This window comes from Triplophysa rosa, linkage group LG2 (assembly GCF_024868665.1).
Source record: "Triplophysa rosa linkage group LG2, Trosa_1v2, whole genome shotgun sequence".
NCBI classification, from domain to species: Eukaryota; Metazoa; Chordata; class Actinopteri; order Cypriniformes; family Nemacheilidae; genus Triplophysa; species Triplophysa rosa.
Window position 1 is genome coordinate 31,025,487 of NC_079891.1, and position 11,774 is coordinate 31,037,260.

The 11,774-nt window shown below is 39.3% G+C and overlaps 1 protein-coding gene across 1 annotated transcript in view; it reads right to left on the minus strand.

The window, feature by feature from the left end:
- znrf3 (zinc and ring finger 3) overlaps positions 1 to 11,246 on the minus strand; it is a 67,908-nt gene extending 56,662 nt beyond the window's left edge. Inside the window, exon 1 of the mRNA XM_057359153.1 lies at positions 10,714 to 11,246. Within this exon, the coding sequence (XP_057215136.1) occupies positions 10,714 to 10,935 (222 nt within the window). The 5' untranslated portion in view covers positions 10,936 to 11,246. The remainder of the gene's footprint in view (positions 1 to 10,713) is intronic.
- Between the last annotated feature and the right edge of the window lie 528 nt (positions 11,247 to 11,774).

Sequence of the window (11,774 nt, forward strand, 5' to 3'; positions counted from 1 at the left end):
GATTTTGTCGGCTGTCACCATCAGGACCTGAATTCAGACACAATGAATGAGCTCTGATGGGCACTAGGGATGGTGACGGTGATGAAATTTTCCCACCGGTTATTGACGAGTAAATGACGCATTTCAGCGTCTGAAATCCGCCCAGGTATCTTAATGGCTGCCCAAGTATATTTGGCATCACATTTTGTCATTTCTATCCATCCGTGATAATGACTCTATCTGTGATCGATTAACTAGTGGATCGTTTGCATTCACACAGAAGGCACTGTAGCAATTTAACAGCAATTTTCTGGGATGAATGGGGTTTGAAGTGATAATATGCCATTTGTGAAGATTATCGGCTTTCAAATTATATCATTTTAAATTCAGTCCCGTCTAAGAGCCATATTGTTAACTGAACACGTATGACTGCGCGTTCTTCATGTTATGTGCGAGAATAACGTTATACGCAGGTTATTCCCTTACAACTATACCACACTATTTGAGCTTGCCGTCTCACCAACTGTACGTACAACACTGGCACACACAGTCACGTACAATAAAGTGGTGAGCGCAGAGATGAGCCGAAATTTCTGCTGCCAAAAATGACGTTATCTGTATTAAATGTCGAAAATATCTGGCGCCCAATCTCTCCCGTGAGTGCTCGTACTCACTCTCACACCGCTATCAAGGGACGATAATGTCAACCTGTCATAACAACGAATAAAAACTGATGAATAAAACAAGAAAATCTTATAGCCAGTGGACAGAAAATGAAACGAAAGCTCTGTGATACACTACTGGGCGTGAGCGTGCTCCTTACGCTAAATGGAGCAGATGCATTCAGATGCATAACTGTAGTCTGGTCTTCAACTAAACTAAGCGATTTATTACTATACAATTTCAAAATGACATTGGGGGTCGGTAACGTGGTGGGCAAGTAATGTAATCAGAAGGCCGGTGAAGTGGTGAACACAGAGTATCACCGGGGACACAGACTATCGCAACAAGCCTAATGGGCACACCAATAGAGGTTTAAGGGCAGAGCCGAGCTTTCTCTCATGCCTTTGCAGAACCTTAAGAGTAGAAAGTGTCTCCTCAAACAATAAGATACACAATAAGAGCATCCATACTTGGGCTGGGTGATCTTCCCAAAAAAGCATATCACGATCTTCGTAACAAAGAATCTCGATCCACGATCTGAATTGTAAATATTAACTTTTTTTGCACATAGCACTGGTGCTACAGAGGTTTAAAGTTTTGTAGCACAGCAGGCCATACAGTTGTACAGGTAGCACAAGTATAAAACGTCTGTTATCATCTTTAAAAAACACAAATGCAGGTCATCACATAAATAGATTGGTTAACGACTAAGGACATTAGTGTTATATACAAATGGATCAATTATTTCATTACCTGAAATAAACTCTCAGGGCAACTCTGGACATGATGTTCATGTGTTTATGTCCTCATACAGTGAGACACATACAAATCCAACATAAACTGTGCAACACATTCACTCATACACGCAGAACCGGCAGATGACAGATTTAAGTAGCAGGATTCCACAGCAAAACGTTTGTTTATGATGTAAAGAAATGGGACATTTTTAGGGTTGGGTACCGAAACCCCCGGCGCATATGAGTGCGAGGTCTGGTACAAAAATACATAATATGACCAACATCACCGCATGTACTGTAGCAAGTACGGATTCACTGGTAATTTTTCATCGCACAGACCAATTTATGTCACACAGCCCTGCTGAAAAACACTTCAGTATTAGTTGGTGCCAGAGTCTGCCATGCCTAGTGCTGGGCGGTATGACCAAAATTTTATATAACGGTGTTTTCCAGAGTTATACCGGTTTCCCAGTACATGGCGGTATTTTTTTTACCACATTTTCTACTGATTGAGAGAGGAAATAGTGCTGTTGATTGACTTAAAATGCCCTTTCATACTGTCATGGTGAAAGTGATAGTATCCCCTATAATAACTGCAAAGTTTAGACTTCTTTAACAACTGAATAGCATGCGAAGGTAACTTGCATACATAATATTTAAGCAAATAAATAGAGAACAGGGCTCGAAATTAACTTTTTTCCTTGGAAGCACTGGTGCTCAAGAGTTAGGAGCATCCACCCAAAAATTAATATTTGAATAGTTGAAAACAAAATAGTAACAATTTACCATTAAAACATGCATGTGATGTCTGTTGTGTTTTACATAGTCACAATGGCTTCATGATTTCCTGAAATCATATTTTTTAATCATAAAACAAAGGCTTAAATTAGATATGTGAGAGGAAAGCGATCGCATCATGCTGTCAATCCTCCTTACGGACCCTTATTTATCATCAAAGCATATAGAGAAACAGTTCGAACTAAAAACACATCATATTATATGCTTATATTGAGCAGATATGAGGGGAACACGAGCGTCTTTTGAAAATGTTTGTTCGTGAGTATATTTAATATGACGTAATGCGAACTTGCAATTGTTACACTTATGCTGCTGTTCAGCCGCGAGGTGTGCGCTCCCATTGCGACGGGAAAGAAATATGTAACGTCACCGCTCATGCGCGCAGACATCCAAACGCCTCCGTTTAGCACATGTTTATATAGAAAAATTATGATAAAGTAGTGCCGTGGCACACAAAGACGCATTCTATGTGAATGGCCGGTCACAGTGAAACAGTGAAAAGGGACCCCACTGAAACAGTGTCACGCTGCGCCGCGTTCCGCACGTTGTTTAAGCGACATACACCGGTAATGCGGTATATTAAAAATTCATATCATAACAAAAATACACACCGGTATTCGGTATGAACCGGTATATCGCCCAGCACTAGCCATGTCGCTAACTTACTGATTTGTTTTCAATTACGTCACACATGGAAACATGCGAGACAGACACGTGATATATTTTGGACAATCAGCACAGCCATCTAGCAGAAAATCATTAAGCTGTTCAACTTCACGCGGCGCTTCGCAGACCTCGCAGCACGGCGAGAGTGATTCGAAAGCATACAGAGCTCTCTGCTCTCGCAGTGCTTCAATATACGCCAATGGGTCTGTGCAGCACTGAATGATTTTGAAACACACCTCTTGTTTTAGACGACAGACAAGATCATGATCCTAGCGATTCTGTTGAAAAGTGGATTGAGGACGCCTTCAAGATCGATCGCGATTTAAGATCGTCAAATCGCCCACCCCTTATCCATACATAGACCTTTTCATGTTCTGGGTAAAGTGGAGCCAGTGACACACAGTGACTACTGTCTGAATTTCTATTTTAACCAATTTGCCCCTTAAGAAAACAAACAGCACTTTTCCTCAAATGCGTCAGAGTGAGGCAAACACCGGCAAAAGAAAGCTTAAGACAAAAACAGTTTGATCTTTTCTACTCCAAAGGAAAGAGAAAAAACAGCCTCAAATTACTTTGGCAGGGCAATGAAAGGCCCACGGGTTAGCGGTTTGAGCAGATAGGACTTAAAATACAGCTGCTGCCACAAAACCAATAAATGGAAAAAAAACAGAGCACTTTTAACCTTTTAAACCCATGGTTGTTGAATATTGCTACTGTTGCTGTGGACAGGGAGGGGCCCCCCTGTTTTCGGGTGTCCACTGTCTCGTGGAGGCCCGTTCTGGACTCCCATGGTTTCAATCTGTGGGAAAAGAGTGCTGAATCTTCAGGCCAAACCAAGCTCTCATTATAGTCCCAATTTAAGCACAACTACAGCGAGCTTTGAGGAATGACTCTCCGTATCAATCAAGCCACAGAATGCCGACTGACTTTAATTTGGGACGATTATTTTATTTTATCTCATGAATTCTGTCACAGTATGTTAAAGATGATCCCAGACTTATATTTTTCAACACAGGAAATATGAAAACGATCTATTACGCCAATCAGGAAAACCTCACTCTCATTAGGGCTGTAAAAAAAGTGCACAAAAGTGATGCTTCAAAAGTGATGAGCTGTGTCAGAACTATTCATGAATCCTTTCTTTTCGGGACCACGAATAGAGAAAGTTGACTTTATTTTCGATTGAAACTGTGACATAGCCTTTGGTCACCATCACCACATTTTAGTACCAAGTCAAACATCTTAGCTGATCGATGTCAGATGTGCCGAGAGTTTAAAACCAAGGGACAATCGAAAAAAAAAAAAGAATGGACGATTTACAGCGAGCGTCCCTCGAAGAAAAGCTTTCCGCAATCCAACAAAATACTAAAAGATACACTTATCCAAAATCACAAACACATTTATCATCACACCCGAGTATCTCTTATTGGAGGCACTATACATATATAAACACAAACACACACATATTTTTTTTTTTTAAGTAGGGTGAATTGACATCCCTAAAGTGTCCCAAGTACCTAAATTTGCCAAAATCCAATGTAAAAGTGTCAAGTGCTGATATCAGATCTGCATTCATCGGCATCCAGCATTCCCACAGATCATTTAATATCTCCTCTGTTTATATAAGGGACTTTCTGCAGAAACGGTCGTGAACTCAAACACCCACAATGATGCTCTCAGTTATGATGGTAGATGAGAGATAAATCTGAACTGGTCTTTTGGCATTGAGTGCAGTTAGTGTGAAAGACTGTCTTTATCTCCCTGAGAAATTAAAGGTACATCAATGACAAATGGTTACTTATGAAGACTGATCTACAAAGAAAAGAAAGACCTTTATCATTTTACTCCCTCAATATGTATAACTATTTTCAGTAGCATGTTTTTTAAGGCTGTGGGGGGAACTATACAATAAAGGTATAGTACAAAAGAAATCAGTCATTTATTCACCCTCATGTAATCCAAAACATGTATTTGACTCTTTCTTCTGTGGAACACCAAGATATTTTGAGAAATGTCTCAGTGGTTTTGTGTACATACAATGGAAGTCAATGGGGCCTACTGTTGTTTGGTTCAGTAACATTGTTCAAAATATCTTCTTTTGTGTTCTGCAGAAGAAAGAAAGTCATACAGGCTTGGAATGACATAAGGTTGAAAACATCACAGAATATTTTGTTGAACTCAGAGGTTGAATTTTGTTGAACTCAGAGGCGATATACTTTTTTATTATCTGTAATTTTGACGGACAGGCTTGTAAAAAAGCTGTCAAAATCTATTATTACCAGTCAATATGGTGCAAGGTGGCGTTACGTGCTAATAAACATGTTTGTGACGTCATCACGCTGTACTTGCGTTTACGCTCTAAACTTACTGTACTTTATTACAACTGAATGCCCAATAAAGCTGTTGTTGTTCATATATTTAATATTTCTGTTGTCAGACATAAAATAATAATAACAGACAAATGTTTATGTTTATATGTCCAGTCAGTAACAATGACATGTGCTTGTAAATGCTATTTTGTACTCACTCACAAGTAAGTTTGGTCATGAATGTGCTGCTTCTGCCGCTCACTGAACAGAGAAGACGCCGAGAGACATTTTTCCACTCACTGTAAGCTAATGCTTATCCATTTTCTGAAGGAAATACTCTGTAAACACCTCACCACTGCGCGCCTGTGTATATATGGGTTCACAACGCAGGTGCTGAGTGACAGATGCATCACCTCGAGTCTCCGCTGACCAAGTGTGCGTTTTCGAAAACGCACCAGGCATTTGTAAGGAAGCTAATGAATGGGAAACACACGTCCCTTCGCAATTGTGTTCAGGCCTCAGGGCAGGGGTAGTAGCCTATAATCACGTTCTAATGAAAGGAATAAGGAAATGACAAAACGGGGAATTACAAATTGCCCTTATTGTAATCCGTCAAAATGACGGTCGTCGGACGGCCTTCAGATTTTTCAGTCACTGGTAGAGGTGGGCGGAATGGCCAAAAATCTATTTCACGGAATGAGTAATTTTATTTCACGGTAACGATATATTTCATGAAACAATCTCCCATTATAATTTTATATTTTATACCTCATTTTTCTTAGATTGATTTAACTAATTTATTTATTACAGTTCATTTAAATGCTCACCATAGTTAAAATGTAGGCAAGTTATGAAAATGTACTAAAGATATCAAATTAAGTTCTGATAATCAGATGTATTATTTATTCATATTTATCTTCTGGCTATATCATATATATACAGTAGGAAGATAGACAACATATATAACAATAAAGTATGAATATGCACAAACAATGAGAGTACAGTATATGACTAGTGTTATAAACTGGTGTTCATGGGGTCTGTACTGTAGGTCTTTATCGCTCTTCACTCTCTATTAGATGAGCAATTTTAGTGTGTTGCGACTCTCTGTCTTTAGGTTTGTTTATTCTCGGGCTTGTTTTTGCACTGCGAGTCTCTGGTGACTCCTCACGCGTCTCCCAAAACTGGAGGTAGAAGCGCGTCACATCAAAGCGCTCACGCGCTCGCGAGCATCATCGCGCATTTCAACGCAAGTTTCACCTTGGCTCGCCTGAAGTTAAACTTTATAAAACTATTAACAGCTTTTCAAAACAACCTGACTTCTGAAATACGTGTTGAGAATGAGCTTTTTTAAATGCTGGCACAGATCCCTGCACGAGCACTGCGGGTGAGAAAAGCGCCGGACTGGAGCGGATCACTAAACTACAGACTGAAAGAAGGTCAAAAGAATGTTTGATAGGTTCATTTGTTACGGGTGGATTAATTCATTAGTTTTTCTCAGAATAGCGCCTAATTTGCAGAGCGCCGAGTTAACCACGCCTACTTATTTACATTCCGCGGATTACACGGACTAGAAAAATCTCTTACGGTTGACATTTTATTCCGCGGTAACGGAATATTCCGTCATTCCGCCCAGCCCTAGTCACTGGTAAAAAAAAAATCTGTCAATGACAGAAATTTTCAGTTAACGCGACCTCTGGTTGAACTATCCTCTTAACCATAAAAGCTAAAAATGTACAGCAACGTATGAAGAGTTCAGATGGAAACGTGTAATGTAATGCTACGTTAGCCCGCGACTGATATTGGACTTTTCATGGTCAATTGATTTGGTAGCGTAATGCTACACAGTTTTACGTGTTTCAAACAGTCATACAGTCGTCGTTTAAAAAGTAAATTTGTAACAAAATTATTCCATATTGTGGCTTTAAGTTTTTTCCATTATTCTATGCTTATGTGACAGGAACAGTAAAAAGTTAAGTAAAAAAAAACTATTTTATTGCAATTTTTTTTAAATTGACTTATTTTATTATCTTTAAACAAAAATCAACTTGTACAAGTCCCTGGTGAAGAGGTGTCTACACCGCAGCGAAATGAAGCCCAGCAAAGCAAAGCTAATAGGTGAGCTGCTGCAAGGGAATTTCAGTGCTAGCAATCAATGTATCCTTTACATAAACTTATCTCATGGATGCTTAGCATCAGCAGCCCGTGCTCTTTGGAAAGGAGGCGAAAACGGCTTGACCCGTGGTTTCCCTGCTTTTTTTCAGATTTTTTAAATTGTTATTTGATGAAAAAACTTTCTGACGGAAATAAACTTTGCCGGTTCTTCTGTGTTTTCGTTTTGTCATAATTTGTTAATTATTTAAGTTATTTTCTTGGCTGTTTATTTTATGCTTTGGATTTATATTATTAAATTGTTTCTCCATTGTCCAAAACGCTGCAGGTTCGTGAAAATGTGATCATATGTGAATGCAGGTGCTGTTGTTGATCTTTTCGCTATGCTGCTACTTGCATGTTAAAATAAATCTGTGAATTTTTTTTTGTATTTTTAACGTGTCACAGACCCTCGTCAACTGTCTCATTTCGAAGTCTGCGTCCTCCAGATGGTCGCATGCAAATGCGTTTGCGGCCTTCGAAATGAGACGCGGCATGAATTTTTATTTAATTCCAATTTAATATTAAAATCTTATCAGTTAACGGTTAATGTTCGGATAACGAGTGTCGGTTCTCGGTAAGGGAAATTAACCGAAATGAGCATCCCTACATTGGAGTATAATAAAAAACATCATTATAGAAGAAAAAAGTCAGACGCACTTAGAGGCTTTTGTATCTTAACTCTCTTCATATTTAAAACAACACAATACAATGTTCAATTAAACAAAACTATTCATTTGTGAAGAATAAAACACATGACAACAGCACTGAATCTATAAGAGAAGTGGCTGTTCCATCAAAGGCTCCAATAATGTATGATCAAACACAAACCCAACAGCCAGTCTGCCAGCATCAAATTTGGTGGTAGAACTGTAACGCTATATTCAAAACACCATCAGCACGGCTTTTCCAAATGAAAAGCCACAACCACAGTACATAAGAATTATTTAAAGAGACACTGCTTTTCAAGCTAATAGGAGTCACAATTGAGGCAAAGGAGGACGCAGCCAAGAGGAACATTGGTTTTGTGTATTAGCCAAGAAAAGTCACTTTGCTTCCTTCCCCATAAGGTAAAGTACGTAAAAAATTCTGTTAATTTGTTACTTTTGGCCTGATGCTACTTAAGGTTCTCCTTAAGGAAAATAAGGAAAAACTGACAAGGATGTACCAGAGCATCGTTTTGAGTGAAATAAACTTTATTATGTCCATACCGTAAAAAACTGACTAGAGAAAATGGCCCAAGGCATCATGGCAATTACACACAGAAAAATTGGACTAATTGGATTTTAAACGCCCAAGACCAAACCTTGAAGAATATTAAAACCACCATTAAAACCAGGATTTCAGTGGTTAAAATAAAGAAAGAGCCTAAAGAACAAATGCAAACAGAAACCTGTTTATCTGCAGTTAAAAAGGTGGCCTAAGGTTAACAATCTCACTAACATTAAAAACTCAGTCTGAACAGACAAAACTAAATCTACACACCAAATTTGTCTAACACCAATGGTTTCATGCAAACTTGATGAGTCAACATTTTTTGACATGTCAAGCAAACAATTGTGTCAAACCTCAAAACCTAAAACTTTATCGGGTGCATATCCAACCACACTCACAACATAAGTTAACCAGTTGAACTTTAATTTTAGGTCAAAATATAAGCTTAACCTCCCACCATTCAATTCCATGTGAAACTCACTTAAAACTGAAAGAAAAACCTTGCAGTAAGTGCATTCAGTATGGCTTCGTGATTGGAAAATTAAAGAGAACAAACAGTCAAGTAATAGATCTAGGACATCATGGGCACAATGATTATAACGTTTGAAGGAATATTTCACAAACACATCCGCAACAGGAAGTCCAACTTGGCCTCTGTGACAAAAACCATGTAAAACCATGCTTGAAACTATGGCCGACCTCAAAGGTCTCTCAACATAAAGCTGAGGTCCTACATATCAGCATGGTTCAAAGACCGGGCCAAATGGCCCGTGATAAATGGATGTATGGCCAGTCTAAATATCTAAACCACTAAAGCAGTGGATGCTGTGGGGCAGACACGCAGCAGACCTAAATGTAAAAAAGCCTATACTTTTCTGCACTAAAACCACAGACTAGAACGTAAAAGTCTGAACAGAAATAGCATAAGTCTGTGAAGGATGAACTACAGGGAAAAACATTACAGAATGCCCAAACAGCTAGAGTACACCAGCATCAACAAAAATGTATATATGGACAGAAATGACAAGCACTTCCAGTACGGGAATAAAACTAAAGCTAAAAAGTAAATCTGTACAGATTTAGATGCATGCACGCAACAGGCGTTTGCTTTGATCTGCATCCCTTAACCATGCAGATATGCACAACGTTCATATTGCAGTCACTATTCAAAGCCTTTCATGACTTCACATAGCACACTTTTGCCAGTAGTGTTAAACTCTAAGCAAGTGTTAGAGAGAGAGATTATTCCTCTTGGCATCGCATTCAATGCCTGCCTCATTGGTGCCTGTTTTAAAGAAGGCATGCAAGAAACTTTAAACAAATCAGGTTGGGCACAAATTTCCCTCCTGAATAAAACAATACAAGATTAAAATGTTGTCCATTATAAATCCATTATGAACCACCAGCTGTTTACAATTAAAACCACTACAAATTTTATGTTGTGTTTTGTGGTCTTATTAAAGTGGGATTTAATGGCGTTCTGTTGGTTCACATCAGAGAGATAACATTCCACCAACACAATAGAGACCATTATAGTTCCCATTAAAACTAAGACAATTCTCTTTATAACCCTTAAATCCATTATAATATGTAATGGTGTTTGTTTTTTCAGCATGGAAAATGCAACATTTTCTTAGTGCACATGAAAACTTCATAAACAATTCATAAACAATGCAACTTGACCAAAATAGTATGTACACTCCAAATATCTACTGGCACATTTAGAAGATACAATTCAAGCAAGATTACAGCATTATACAACAACTAAACTTTTAGATGCATACTCTGTTTGAACATTCACGTTTGACATTATATTACACTGACTGCAATAGCTACATTAGGAAGTTGAATTATTGGTATCAATAACCTTTGACATGGCACATGACACAAAGTTTAGTTAAACTGTGCATGCTCTTACTTCCCTGCAGGCTACATCACCACTAATGCAAACCACGCATCAAAGTAACTTTTTGCAAGTACGTTGGCATGTTAGGGAATCGGAGGTTTTGCAAGACAAGAGGCCATTTTGCGACCGCATAGATCGCAGGGCTCGTTCCATCCCAAGTGCAACCCCACACCCCCTTCAAAGGGAAGAAAAACTAAAGTTGCGAACGGACAACACCGGAATGAATTCAGACACGCGGTAAGTGCGTCAAATCCTCGCGCAAGTGCACGTGATAGGTGAAGAAACATACTTGCACGATCTCGCCCTCGGCGCTGATAGTGGCTCCGGCTCGGGAGAAGCTGCCTTGCAGACCTGTCGTGTACGTGGTATAATCACCATTTGGGCTCGATTCAAAAAGCACAACTTCCACAAAGGCAGTATCCTTGGCCAGGACGCTTCCCAGGACCCAAAACAACACCAAGACCACCGAATCAGCACCACGACCGAACCCAGTTCTCGGAAAAATCTTCATCTTGCCGGTTGGGTAGGCGCCGATCGGAACATAATTTCCAAGCGTCCTCAAAAAAGTGTCGATTCAGAAATCAGACTCGAGAGAGCGCGAGCTCCTCGAAAAGCGGGTAAAAAAGAGGGGAAAATAAACGCAGTGGACGTTGGGAAATGAGAGTAACAATCATTAATCGAGAATAAAACTTTGTCCTTGAAAAGATTGTCGTGGCTTATTTCACCATTGCAGCCCGGACTATCGCGTTGCTCGCGCGCTCGCTTGTGCCTAGCTGGCCGCTCTCGCTCTCTCTACGGAGCAGATCGCCTTTGATCTGGGAACACGTGATTCCTTTTTTTTTTTCCTCGCTACAAAGGGTTAACCCCGCCCACCGATCTTCCTGACCCTACTGGATCGTTAAGGAGGAGCGACGTTGTTCGCGTGATTCATGCGCAGAAATTTGGGTGCGTGTTTGTAACTTTAAAGTTAATTGCTGAAATTGTTCTGTTGTGTGCGTTACATTCACAAAACCTTGTTGTTATTTTTGCTGCAAGGTTGGTGCACATTTTACTCAGCTGTAATTAGGCTACTTTGAGGGACCTTGTTGAACTTTGAATGAACTACCTTAAAGAGAATTACAAACCTTCTCAAAACAATTTAGCTTTCAATCGGGTTAATTTCACCTATGTCAACAGTAATCACGGGCTCATTTTATGCACTTTACATATAGCTTCTCAAGCTTGTGAAAGAGTTCCCTTTTCCTTTTGATAGAACTTACAATATCAAACGATTTACCTTAACCTATTTATTCCCTAAATTTGTCAATTTAATAAAATGTCCCTTAGGTTTATTATAAAAGTATACTAACT